Here is a 15,264-nt window from a genome sequence, read left to right on the forward strand (position 1 = left end):
TTTGACAGTTCTTTTCTTTAAATTTTACAGAAATAAGACATGAACTAGTAAAGAAGCTTTTTTCAATTTTATTAAAGCAGTACAAAAAAGCTTTAAAAGAAAAAACATAGTGGTTGGATATATTTAACTGGCTAATGTAGATGGAATATTAAACACTATATCTGTGGCTGTAGTTTCCATGGAAACATCAAAGAATTTGCAAGCTGTGGTAATGTGATAGCTAATAAACATATACTGTGTATGTGTGTGTGTATATATGTATATTTTTTATAATAAGCCTTTTTTTAAAACAGATGGCTTGGTGCTGTGTGAAGCATGGCTGCAACAAAGTCCTTAAGATACATAACTAGGAACACACCTAAAAATGCAAAAATATCACTATAACAGTGATGTTAGATATTTTATTGTTGAATTCAGTTACATTGCTTTTTTCATTTATATAAAAATTCATTTTCATTTAAATAATAGCATTGTATTAGTTTTACTTTACAGTAAATTTTGTATACAGACTACTAATGACAAAATTTGTACAGGGTTACTTTGTAACAGCAAGTACTCCTGGAACAATAGGCTAAACAGTAAATTGTAGTAAATATTTTCCATTAAACAATAGAAATATAAAAAATAAGGAACAATGCCTGTTATTCCTAAATTAGTCAATACTTATATGTGAATGTTATAAACTGAACACTAAACAAAATATGCAATGTTTTACAAATAATCTAACAGGTATGATCTGAGAGCATTTGAGAAATACATAGTGTCTTGAAGACAATAGGATATGGAGTTAACAACTAAAGACGTTGCCCTGGAAAATTTTTCATTCCATTCTCGTGATAGCATAGTTGAAGTAAATACTGTCCAGTACCAGAAATTTAATGTTGTCATCTGTTATTCTAGATTTTACCATTAGTTATTTATCACATGTTTAAGAAAATTTCTGGATGCCACAACAAAAGCCATCTGCTGTGCTGTTTAGTACGCATAAAGACTAGCAACACGGAGACAACACATATGTCAGAATAAAGAAGGCTTCCGTTTAATAGGGCTTGACCAAAACTGATGTATAACAAAAGGTTTGTAGAAAGAAAAAAAATCAAAAGGACAAAAAAATCCCCAGGTCTGACTGTAAAAATTGCACTGTCCCAAAACCATGTGCATCTAAGTAGAGTATAAGCTATAATAGTATTCTAAAATTCCTGAAAATGTAGGTCATTGATACTGTCTGTGAATACAAATATTGTTTCCAAAACATTTTAGGATGAGCACTTTGATTCTTTTATTCTAAAATTATATGGGAGAGCATGGGGGATTCATAAGGTCGCTAGAAAAGGGTGCCCCGGACCACGTGTCTGCCTGAGGGGTTGCCAACCAGGATCCTGAGCTGTTTTGACATGTTGTGGGTGAGGAAACACACTGTACCAGTGCATGCTCCCCAACCTGACCTGACCTGACCAGCAATATCTGGCTTCTAATTCAGCAAATGGATGGAAAGAAAAACTGCAGAATGGAATGTTCACTATTTGAGAGGCAAATTGTCACTATATTTTTTGTTGGTGTACAGCATGTTAACAATGCTTTTTCTACTGACAAGTACAGACAGTTTCACAGCATATGCAAAAAAAGTGAAGATAATTTACAGACAATGGGTAAGCTTAAACAAACTGGAGGACAGTATCAGGATACCAAAATCCTGTAGTACAAAAAGAATACTGGACTGAGGGGACTGGGCGGTCTCTTGGTCTGGAATCCCTGCAGATTTTATTTTTTTTCTCCAGCCGTCTGGAGTTTTTTTTTGTTTTTTCTGTCCACCCTGGCCATCGGACCTTACTTATTCTATGTTAATTAATGTTGACTTATTTTTATTTTTTATTGTGTCTTCTATTTTTCTATTCTTCATTTTGTAAAGCACTTTGAGCTACATTTTTTTGTATGAAAATGTGCTTTATAAATAAATGTTGTTGTTGTTGTTTAGATCTTATACCAGAGAGAGAGGAGAAAGAGGAGCATGCACTGATACAGCACATTGCCCACCCACCACATGACAAACCAACTCAGGATCTCAGAATAGGACACAAGTGCAGCTATGCAACGGGTGACAGCTCAGTACCACCAGCCTGAAGCTTAAAATCTCCACTGTAATAATAAGTGAGTGGAAACATGCAGCATTACCAATTCAACTTCATCCTCATACTGTGTTTGGGTACTAGTGGCATGGGGTTCTAAAACTCCAAAAATCTGACATGTAGTGTCTAGCTCACAAATCTGGATTTGTAATTGGTAATTCACACTTACCATTTGTCTACCAGTGATGAAAATGATGTGTTCACCATTGGTAAGGTCTGAATTTCCAACTATGAAAGCCCAGAAAAATGCTTTTCAGGTACCAAATATGTAACACAGAATCCAGTTAATTTCCATCTTGATTCTGCGTGCCAGCACTACGACATTCATTTTCATGAATTTTATATTAATAGACCCAAAAGCCAATAGAAAATGTTAATTGTGTCTAGTATCCTACTATAACATTGCAGAGGAAATTATGTCTATATTAAAATGCATCCTTCCATTGTTGTTAAGAGACCAGGGTCCCCATTTATAAAATCCTGGATGGATTTGAGTGTAAAAGTATATGTACATCAAAAAAATGGAAAAGGTGTCTGCCAAAAAAAAGGAAAAATCTGATTTATAAAACTTGGCTTATACACATTTGTACACAATTTACAAAATGAATCACAATTACCTTGTAAATGGGCAGTGTGAAGCTGGGTCAGTAAAGCTGACATGCAGCTGATGAGTCAGGAAAAGGGTTCAACATCTGAAGTGGTATATTAGTTGGAACAATGACACATCAATCACTGGGGTCAATTCTCTAGCAAGCATAACTGTCTTTATGGATCTTGAAATGGTAAAGTTTTAAGATGATGATTATTGACCCTCACAATTTGCTGATGGCTATTCCATTCTTTCCAGTGTACAGTATATTGAAATATTCAAAACTGATCATCCCTGGCGCAGATTTCACCATTGCTGTTGCTCTCCAACACACTAGTTAGCTCTAATGACTTGTGCAAGTGTGGAGCACTTATATTAAAAGGATGCAGAGTAAAATAATGCTATTTGAAAAATAATAATTGGGGCTCTGATTAGAGGTTTAATAATTTAGAATTAGTACATTTTTTAACTTAAGATTTTAACATTATGGAAAAAATGTTTTTAACATATTTTTTATTACAATTATTACTATATTTTCTTTTGGTTTCTTGCTGACAAAAACAGAAAAGGGGAGAAATGTGTAAAAATTTAAATGTGATTTTATTAATTCTTGTAATTTTCAATAGACAATATAGCTTTTAATGTTTTACTATTATGAAACAAACAGATTAATATTTAAATACGATAGTGTAACTAAAATTGGAGAAACACTATATATGCTAAATAATTCTATGACAGAAAAAGTGGTAATGATATGAATTAAATGTTTTTATTTTCAACGTATTGTGTAGTTTATAATGCTTTACCATTTTGTAATGGACATGGAAGGTTATTTTAAATGAGAATTCAGCAACATATGATAAAAAAAAAAAATCTTTGAGATTATGTATCTCATCTACACTCTGCTAAGCTTCATCTTTAGCTTAGTATGGAGCAGGCCAGGAGATGGGGCTTTGTGAATGGAAAAGAAATTGCATTTCAAGCTAACAAAAGTAATGCCACCCTCCCTGCACCCTAGAAGACACAAACTCATGGTGCAAGGTTTCATGTTACCGGCACTGTATGTAGCACAGCACATGGAATCACCATGCTGTATACCTTAGCTGGCTGGTAGAGCAGCCTCCAACCTGATGCATCCATACACTACCACCTGCATTCACAACTGAGTGTGCAAGAGCACCTCTATGCGCTCTGGTGGTCTGGGAAAGGCATAAGGGGCCAGTGTCTGAATTGGTAGCTACTACCATCCAGCACATGACATGAGAGCAGTTACAAGGAATAGTGTAGGCCATGTGAAACACTGATAGTTCAGACAGTTACCTTACCAACAACACAGTCATCGTGTATAGCAGCACTGTTAGCAAATCATCTGCCACCGCAGTGCCTACTTTGCCTCAAAATAAATGAGTGCAACTACCACAATCCACCGGTGCACACAATCAGAGTATTATCTTGAAATTAACAGAGTTATCTAGCTTCTATACATTTTCTCTGAACCAATTGATATGGACACAACTAAAGAGATAAAACCTCAGCCACAAACAAGACATTTTCCTTGTTCCAGTTGTACCAGATGATCTTGCCTGATTATAAAAATGTAGTGCCTTAACAGCTGTTTGTTTCAAGAGTTTAAACCAGTATTAAATGCCAACTACAGTACAACAACATTTATTTATATAGAACATACATAAATAAGAAATATAGCCAAACTAAGTGCTATTTTCCACTAAGTGATTTTTAAGAGAAATTACTGTAGAAGCTAAGTATTTTAGATGTTTAACAAATTACTGCTATGTGTAATGAGCATCTCCTAAGAAGCTGATCATAATACATACATGTGGTACTTACCATCAGAATCTATGCTGTTCAGTGCAGTGGGTGGAATGATTGATACTTTACACTGACCAAGAGGACACTTTCTGGGATAAAGTTCCCGGCAAGCAGTGTGTACCTATTGAAGTTTAAAAAATATAGATATATATATATACATATATAAAAACTCATTAACAATGCAAACCCAAAAAGCAAATCACAGAGAATGTGTTACTTCTCTTTCTACTTTGATCTTTTTTTGTTTAACCACTCCATCATGAACACAGGAATCTGGAATAATTAACTTGTTACCAAAAACATTTCTAACAAAAATTATATTGAAAAAAAATGCAGTGCTAGTACTATTTGTAATAATAAACAATGACAAATCATAAAATCCAACACAACAAGCTCCAATACATAAAAATGCAGTAGCTGAAAGTCATCTGATGTACAGTGGAATAACTACAATAAAAGCCACTTGTACAAGAATAAACTATAGAATCTGATTATACCTCTTTGTAGCAAAGCTGCTAATGAACACAATGGTTTTTTCAGGAAAACAGAGATTAAAATTGCAAGCAGCATTGGGTTTATTGGGGTCCTATAGATGAAGAGCATTCAGGGATGGATGCATAATCTGAAAAAGTCTGGAAAAATTCTTACTGAAAAGGAAAGCCCTTGTTGAAATACCCATAACAGTCAAAACCAAAGGAAATGTAACACGGTGAGAATTAAAACATAATTCACCAGCCTTTGCTTAAGTAAATGCTTTGATCAGTTTTACAATTCAGATAAAATCAGAACAAACTTTACACAAAGTAGGCCTCAGCTAGCAAAAGAATGGGCATAGAGTAAAAGGCAACAGCAGATGAGCCATGACCACATTCTTATGCAAGGCTCTCTCTTCACAAAATGGGCAAAGGTTTCATTACTCAGAGACTTGTAAGTAGTCCCTGAATGTCCCAAAATATGTATGAATGCTCTGTGTCATGGACTGGTATCAAGCCTAAAATAATTTTCTAGCCTTCCACATGATGCTGCTGGTATAATTTTTAGCTCTCCAGAAGCCTTAATGAGAAACTTAAATAAAAATGAACAAAACTGATGTTTAGATGAATGACTCAAAATGTAGTTCTGTATTGTAGAGAACACATGTAATTCATATAAGGTAACTATACAGCTTTTTTGGTTGTCTGAAAAAATAACAAAAAGACTTATACATAATATATAGTCCATCCAGGGGTGCACCCATCCCAGCAATGATTGTGCGCAAGGCAGGAACAAACCCTGGAAGGGGAGAAAGCTCATTGAAGAGAGAATGCGAGTACACACATATACAAGGGTCAATTTAGCATCACCAAATCCCCCATCCTGCATGCCTTTGGAAGGAAACTGAAAAATGCCGAGTAAACCCACCGGGAAAACACGCAAACTCAAGGTAGAGAACACTTGGGTCGTGACCCCCTTTTCTGCGAGGCAGTGCCCCCACGTTTAATACATGCTTTAAGGCATTTCATTATGCAAATGATATCAAGTATTTATCTTAGTATTCTAAATGTTCAGAAAGCTGTAATATCATGAAGTTAATGTATTTTATGTGGCAAATTCTGCCTGCATCTCCTCACAGGGCAAGGGGAAGTCAGTTTAAGAAGCACGTAGCAATTAACAACAGGGTCAGGGAACACATAATATGAAGTATTTAATTGGAAATTTCATCTTTAATCACGACATAAACAACAAAATTAAAGTCAACATTTCAACTTTAATCTTGACATAGACTTTTTTCCTTCACTGTCCCTATTTTTTATTTCTTCTCTGTGGCCTTACACTTCCGTATCAAAAGTATAAAGGATATACAATTCTATCATAAATAGGCAGATCTGAAAAAAAACAATACTACATGTAAGAATTTACAGTAGACACTCGCATTAATTACTTGCCTTACCATGCATTGCAGTACATAGTATGCTTATATTTCAGCATCCATAGAATTATGGAAAATGTGCAGAGTAAACACTTACTACTTTCCTACTTTAAGTAGCAGAAATTTGCTTTAATCAGTACTGTCTGATTAATTTACCAAGCCTTACCATTGCTTTGCACCACAAACAGCGCCAATCCTGTAGACGGAGTACACTGCCACATGTTTTGTCACACACCGAACACTTGGCACTAACTGGGAGATTTCCTTCCAGCCACTGATGAGGCATTGCAATCTAAAAATTAAAAATAATGAAATGGTAAGGTAAAAAATGACTTACATGTTTAATGAAATGTATTGCTTTATTATTACTTGCTCTAGGCATATTCATAAAACATACTACTTTATTAACAGTGCTATGCAATTATTTCTAAATATAAAAAAAAAACCTGCATATTTTTGTTTGTTTGAAATGACTTGAAATGGCAAAAAAATTAGATAAGAAGTATGCCATTATTTAAACCTGCAACAATCAAAAAAATCAAATAACAACACTGTTTATTAAATATGAAGGGACATAGAGAGGAATGTCAGTCTAAAACATCACCACCATACCACCCTAACATAAACCAGTGGTTTTCAAACTGGGAATATTCATGGCAAGATTGTCATTCTTTAAAAAACACACAAAAAAAAAACATTCTGATTCTGAAGACAGTCTTGAAATTGTCCAATGTATTTTTAAACATAACTAAAAATGTTGTAAGTAATCTAATATTAATATAATCAAAGATAAGTTCTGCAGTTCTCGACAGGATGGCTGTGAAGTGGACCTTAAAAAGGACTGTCAGTTATAAAGTGGTCTAACCCAAGTCTCTATGCTAGGCTGCATTTCAGTTCCACAGCTCGGTCTCGCAGTGCTCCTGGAGCGATTCTCCTCTGCTGTCTAGCTCACCCAACCATGTTTTCCTATTTAATGTTTAGGCAATTGATGGATACAAGCTATGAGGTAACAGATCCATCTTGGTCCCCATCTCTTTAAGCTGATCCACGTCAGCATGGAGACTACCCAGGAACAATTGTGCCAAGACCAATGGATTTTTGTGAAAGAGTGCATTGAAACAGGGAAGTGCTATCTTAAATACTCCAACACAAGCAGTCTGCAAAATGACCCCCTCTCTCTGTTTTAGTTCTGGTATGCCAATGTTACAATATTTTTGCTTTGGTAAACCTGCTTGCTGTATCATCATTTTCAAAACAGTTATAGAAACTGGCAAATTAGTGCAGAAAATATGAGGAAGAAAGACAAATGTTAACAATCACTAATAATAAAATGTATCTATCTGACATTTCATTTTAGTGTTAATAAGTATAAATCAACAGTGAAAAGTTTTTACAGTTGGTAATGTTTGGTACCTTTCATTCCTCCTTACAAAACACATACAGGAACAGGCTGAATGAACCTAGAAGTAGAATTGTAATTTGTGAGTTTATTTTCTTCTGATTTTGATCTGTATTCATATGCAACTATGGTGTATAATTTATGTAAATGTAAAGTACTGAAAGGTATATATACAATATCAAATCACACTACTGTTACTAAAGTAATTCATTAAAAGAACATTTGGCATACACAGTAAAACCTCGATTATCTGTCAGGGGTTGGGACCGAGGCCATAACGGATAGAAGGAAACACGGATAACAGAACAGCTACTTTAAAAATGAAATACTGCAGATTAGCAAATAATCATATTTATTTAAAAAACTAAATTTAATATAGTATTAACAAAATTAACTCATTCATATAATATTGTAACAACCAGCGCAATAAGAAAACACAACTCAGAGGTACTGGAGTTTTCTAAGTTTTACTTGGAGTCTTCGTTCCATAACAAACAGTGCCCTGTCTTATACACTGTTATCTGGGTTATGTAGCACACCTCCAAAACAATAAAATGAAGCTTTCCCTACCAATCAGTTTATCTCCTGCCAATCACATTCCTTTATTCTTTATACCCCAAACACTTCTGCTTATTGTCTCCTGACACTCTGCTCAAAACTTCCTTCCTCCACAACTTTCTTTTTCTTCTAACTTCTCCTGTCACTCCTCTCCTAACAAACATGTCCTCCACTTACAGAACAGAAGCCCTTCACCCAGTCACATTACTTACAGCATTCATTACAGACTTTCTGCTCCCCAACAGCGCATCACAAGCTGCCTGCATGTCACAATATACTAACAAAACATAATAGAATTTAAAAAGAAAATTACAATACAGGAGAACATTAACATTACCATCAGTGGGTATTTTCAACATGTTTTTTAATTTTGGTAGCTTCATGCTTTATATCATACACTGCTGCTCTTCCTACTCCGTAAATTGAAGCAATACTTGAAGTACTTTTGCCGTTTTGTAAACGTTTAATAATTTCAGCTTTAAGTGACAATGCACAGAGTTTGCAGCATACCACACGGCAGTAATAGTACAGTAATAGGTAGGTGCTGGTGTTTGCTTTTATTTTTGACACTGATGGTTAACAGAGATTGATAGCTAATCGAGTTGCAGTACATGGAAAGATTAAAATACACAGACCCACACAAAAAACTATCAATAATCCCTTGTTAAAATTCCCAAATAATTGGGTTTAAATATCAAATGTAGTTGTGCCTATCAGGAGTTCAGTGCTTAACAATTTAAGCTAAAATGCTGGTAGTACAAAGCATTTCAATGTCTGGAAGTGGTACACTAACGACTGACTATTCCAGCCTAGAAATATCACATGATATTCAATTACATATTTGTTAATAGTTTAGTATAGTTATGCATTTGGTTTGAATAATAGATCTGCATTTTCCAAAATCATGCTGTGGGGCAGCTGCTAAAAGAAAACCAAGATCCAGGATCACACCCAGCTTTGCAGCATTGGGTTTATAATAGTGGGGGACCCGACCAGGTGGTACAAAACTTTGGAAGGCATACTTAATTCAGAAAAATGTGAAATTAATTTTTTGTTGGGTTTTTTGAAACCAAAGTGGAGTTTATTAGTAGAAAAACTAAAATGTGAATAAGCACATAATACACATATCTGAGTGGTACTGCAGCAAATGAGATGCTGTCCCTAGTCACAACTAATTTGTGAATTCAATGATGAATTCTGAATTAGCAGACAATAGCTATGTTTAATGACTTATGTCAGATTGCTTGCAAACACCAGAACACACACTGTTTTACAGTTACGTTACATTGTGAAGAGGATGGCAGAAAGCAAGGAGATGCAGCCACTCCTCCAAAACCCCTCTTAAACGGTGATACAATGGGAAATAAATTTCTTTTTTTTACCAACTCTCTGCTCGATCAGCTGCTGGCTTGCTGCTGCTGCTGCTGCTGCATTGCCGCATGATCTACACTTCGCTCTCCTACCTCTTACCCGCCAGCGCTACGTATCTTTATGAAGAGGGGGGCTAAACACACTACAAGGAGACGTGGTAGCTCCTCTAAAACCCCTCTATAACGGTGATACAATGGGAATCAAATAACAGTTGTTTTTTTTTTTTACCTCCTCTTTGCTCAATCAGCTGTTGGATTGCTGCTGCTCCCATGCCATGTGACCTGCATGTCTTGCGGCACATCGAACGTTTTAAAGTCACTGGCTTGTCTCTCTTCTCCCCCCAGACATCCTCAAACAATATTCAATCTCTTTTTGCTGTTCCGTTATTTCATCGAGTAATATTTTCTGTTTGTTTGCGCTAATGTAATCTTTACTCTGGGGTGATCTTGCGGTCTTGTATGCATGTTATCATCCAGTTGACACTCGGAACGACCACCAGAGGGCGAACTGGTAGTGCCCGCCAGCATTCTATGTGTTTGAGCACCACCATGCCCCTGTTGCTTTTGAAATTAAATACAGTTAGCTGGTTCCGAGCGTCTGGAAGACTGGAAGACAAGCATATTAGTGAGTCTTCATTGTTTGTTAATTTATTTTTAAAGTTGTGTTTTTTTTTAATTATATTTTTCTCAAATAATGGAAAAACAAACAAAAAAAAAAAACACTTTATTTCCCTCCTGGGCAGCGCTGGGAATTTCAGATAGTAATATTTTATTGACAAGTTTGATTTCACAAAGGCAGTGTTAAAATTGGGACAAATCTAAAACGGAGGTAAACACTTAAAAATTTTAAACAACAGATGTGACATCTGAAATTTGAATTAATTTGACATGTATATAAAATATTACCCTTCATAAGCTTTGTTAACCAGATAATTTCTCTCTGCATTCGGCTATAAACATAAATCTCAAAACAGCAAAAGTCACATTGCTGTCAAAGTGATTTTTCTAACAAACCTGGTATGAAAGGCATACTTTTACAAAGGTCTGTGTAAATGAAAATATCCTGAATTATCTTGGTATTCAGTGGACAATGGTATAATAATAACTTAAGCTTTATTTTTGGCATTCATTTTAAGCAGTATTTATTGTAAAGAAAATATCAGTGAATAAGTTAAGCGCATGCATTTTCTAAGATAAATCAGGTATTTCCTGATTGACTAGGGTGCCATTTGCAAGGCCCTTTGATAACTTTTACATCATCCATCGTTTGCATAAAGCATGCTCTCATTCTAACACAGATCATGTAAGTTAATGTAATACAGGTCAAACCCCATGATAATGAAAACTAAATTAAAGAAATTTTCAGAATAATGAATACTTGCTTTGTTTAAACAAAATGTACATTTCAGCATAACAAATGTCATAACAAATTTCTTGTTAGACCAAAAGAAAGTGACAATCTGTTGCCAACATTTCAGGACTCAGGCTGTCTCAGCGAGGCTCAGCAACAGTGTAGGCATGACATCATACACATAGCTTAATTCTGAGATAGTGCTCCACGGTACCACCACATAGGTAGTTGTGCTGTGTGCAGATACTGTACTGTTCAAGTTTCAAAGCACTTGTCAAAGTTTTCTTTGAGATGAACAAAAAAATTGAAAAACGGCGTGAGTTTATGCCAAAGAAAAATTAACAATCCTAGAAAAAGTTGATTCTGAAATGAAGAAAGATAATGTGTTAAAAGCATTCAGAATTGCACCTTTTTTTTTAAAGTTACATCTGATGTCTTGTGTTCATAAATTTATTTTATTAAAAAAAAAGTTACATATAATGTCTCATTCCGATTCTGTATTCGTACCTGTCTTTCTATAAAAAAAACAGTTACATCTAACAGCTCATTTTCAAATAAAATATTTTTTGCAGGTTAAGAAGTGCTGTTTTCTATACAGGGATTGTCAATCTTGGGTCACAGAGTTGCACAAGAGACAGGAAGGTGAGTCCAGGTTTTCAAGGGAAATTAAGGTAATTAAAAGTCTTTATTCAAAACAGAGCTGTTAGGATTTGTGACATGGACATGTGTCCTGCTTTAGCTCTGATCTTCAGATTATAAGAACACAAGTGGCACGGAAGAGAGATCAGGAAGGAGAGTGCAAGGATAAAGCAGATCAAACCCTGGTGTTAAATGTTCTAAACATTGTTCAACAAGCACATTACGCAATAAACATGTTTGTGCAGAGGACAACCAATTAATTTTCCCTCAGTTTACTATTTACCAGATGCAGCACAGCAGCTACAGAGCTATTCTTGCGCCACTGGCTTTAGAGATCGCAAATCACTGGTCACAATGCTATACTTAGTTTTCCCATATTTGTTATAATGAAATATTTTTATTGTTTCATGAATTTCATTATAATGGGATTACACCTATATTAATAAAAAATGTTACCTAAAAAAAAACCAAAAAACACATGTTGGCTAATTTTCTTTTTTTTTTTTTATAATGTCACCAAATTTCAACAAAATCCACTACAGCATTTCTGAGATTTTGGAGCATTTAGTTCTTTTGTTGCGTGGGTGTTGCTTATCCCTAAATACTGATATATCAAAATGTCCTGTCTTACATACTGCCCTACATATGACATCCTGCCATATTTCAGCATTTTAAGTGAACAAGATATGGTGTTTTTGTTGATGAGTGAGTGAATGCATCAGTGAACTTTGCATTATATCTAGTGTCACACACTTGCGCATGGGAAATAGCTGAAGGGCCTAAACAATAGTAATTCTATGCTAGGCCAGGAGGCAGCGGAGTGTACGGACTATCTCTCTCAGTCCCTTGAAATCACACTTGTTGCCGGCCCCTAGGATGACATCACTTCCGGGCATGAGGACGCCACTCCCAGTTCCTGCACCAACAACGTAATTTCCTTTACAGCCTGTTAAAACTGCCATCTTGTCTCCATACAGGCAGTTCTGTTCTGGACTCTGACCTAAGCACATCGTGCTACAAAAGAAAAGCAGCCGAGAAAATAATATATGGGTGGTTGCCCCAACTCTTTATGATGTCTCTGACTCATTCTTATTACAATAGATACTGTCACACAGCGTGCATGGGAAGCAGTCGATGGGCCTGATTAAATGTGTTGTTGCGCTGGACCGAGGGTTGGCAATGTACACTAATGCCTTGTCTCCCTCCTCTACAGATCCTCTGAAGGAAAATCTGACTGTTTCCATTTCCAACTCCTACTCCAGTTATGCATCTGAAGCCACTTAAGGCTTCTCTTAGAGAAGCCTCCAGTCTAACCCCATCATTGACCTCACTTCTGGGTACACCACTGGAAACACACCTCTTCCTTCCTCCCCTCTATTCAACTTCAGTCATGTTTTGGGACTCATTTGCACGACACTACTCATTCTAGTCTACTCTTTATATTTTGAGAGCTATTTTCTAAGCTATTTATTATCTAAGTCTTGTCCTTGTTTTCTGTCTCATTACAATATATATACATAATTAATAAATATGCCCTGATTTATTTTTTTTTGAAGAAATATTCTGAACAAAATTAAATATATAAGAAAATGCATTGAAATATGACAATATAACAATAAAAATAATAAATAAATCTGTAATGAAATGTATACATTTTGTTGATTATTTATGTATTTATTTCATTCTTCATTTATTTATTTCAATTCATCAATTAGCATACAAAAGCTTAGTGATTGTTTAAGTAATTCTGAAAGACTCACTTCTAATTGCTGCAGTCTAGGGGAAATCACGCTATAAGTCACAAGATTCCCATGCTTCAAGCTGTATTGCATTCAACCATGGAACATATGAGCACAAGAAAAAGTTGAGCAGAATTACTGCATGAAGTGGCTACTTTAATTCAAGCAGCTCTGAATTCATAATGGTCTCAGGATTCTGCATCTGACGTATCTTATCTAAATGTGGAAAGTGAAGGCCAAAGATCTATGTTCAATCTGCTACAGATTCTCCAATCAAAAAAAAAAAGTCTCTTCCAGAGTCGACTCTCTCAACTTTGAGGGGCAAAAAAAATAAATTTTTTATGCTGTGTGTTGTGTTAATGAAATAAATAAACAAATTCTTAAATACATAAAGAAATAATGAAACAAATAAATAGACTCTGAGACATGTTTAATTATTTACAGTCATATGAAAAAGTTTGACAACCCCTCTTAATTCTTTGGATTTTTGTTTATCATTGGCTAAGCTTTCACAGTAGCAACTTCCTTTTAATATATGACATGTCTTATGGAAACAGTAGTATTTCAGCAGTGACATTAAGTTTATTGGATTAACAGAAAATATGCAATATGCATACATTTGGGCACCTCAACAGAGATATTACATCAATACTTAGTTGAGTCTCCTTTTGCAAATATAACAGCCTCTAGATGCCTCCTATAACCTTTGATGAGTGTCTGGATTCTGGATGGAGGTGTTTTTGACCATTCTTCCATACAAAATCTCTCCATTTCAGTTAAATTTTATGGCTGCCAAGCGTGGACAGTCTGATTCAAATCATCCCACAGACTTTTGATGATATTCAAGTCAGGGGACTGTGACGACCATTCCAGAACATTGTACTTTGTGTTTTGGGTCATTGTCTTGCTGGAATATCCAACCCCTGCATAACTTCAACGTTGTGACTGATGCTTGAACATTATCCTGATGCTTGAACATTATCCTGAAGAATCTGTTGATATTGGGTTGAATTCATCCAACCCTTGAATTTAACAAGGGCCCAAGTCACTGAACTAGCCACACAGCCCCACAGAGCATGATGGAACCTCCACCAAATTTGACAGTGGGTAGCAGGTGTTTGTCTTGGAATGAGTTGTTCTTCTTCCACCATGCAAAGCGCTTTTTGTTATGACCAAATAACTCAATTTTTGTCTATCAGTCCAAAGCACTTTGTTCCAAAATGAATCTAGCTTGTCTAAATGAGCATTTGCATACAACAAGCGACTCTGTTTGTGGCGTGAGTGCAGAAAGGGCTTCTTTCTTATCATCCTGCCATACAGATGTTCCTTGTGGAAACTGCACTGAATTGTAGAATGATGTACAGATACACCATCTACAGCAAGATGTTCTTGCGGGTCATTGGAGGTGATCTGTGGGTTGTCTGTAACCATTATCACAATCCTGCGCATATGCCGCTCCTGTGTTTTTCTTGGCCTGCCAGACCTGGGTTTAACAGCAACTGTGCCTGTAGCCTTCCATTTCCTGATTACATTCCTTACAGTTGAAACTGAAAAAACCTTAAGAGATAGCTTTTTTGTAGCCTTTCCCTAAACCATTATACTGAACAATCTTTGTTTTCAGATCTTTTGAGTATTGCTTTGAGGATCCCATGCTGTCACTCTTCAGGGGAGAGTCAAAGGGAAGCACAGCTTGCAATTTACCACCTTAAATATCTTTTTTCATGATTGGACACACCTGCCTATGAAGTTCAAGG

The 15,264-nt window shown here is 35.7% G+C and overlaps 1 protein-coding gene across 1 annotated transcript in view; it reads right to left on the minus strand.

The window, feature by feature from the left end:
* Nucleotides 1-15,264, minus strand: part of dgkh (diacylglycerol kinase, eta) — a 422,493-nt gene that overhangs the window by 75,669 nt on the left and 331,560 nt on the right. Inside the window, 2 exon segments of the mRNA XM_039745288.1 lie at nt 4,564-4,666; nt 6,621-6,746. Of these exon segments, the coding sequence (XP_039601222.1) occupies nt 4,564-4,666; nt 6,621-6,746 (229 nt within the window).

The sequence above is a fragment of the Polypterus senegalus genome, chromosome 2 (genome assembly GCF_016835505.1).
Source record: "Polypterus senegalus isolate Bchr_013 chromosome 2, ASM1683550v1, whole genome shotgun sequence".
Classification (NCBI taxonomy): Eukaryota; Metazoa; Chordata; class Cladistia; order Polypteriformes; family Polypteridae; genus Polypterus; species Polypterus senegalus.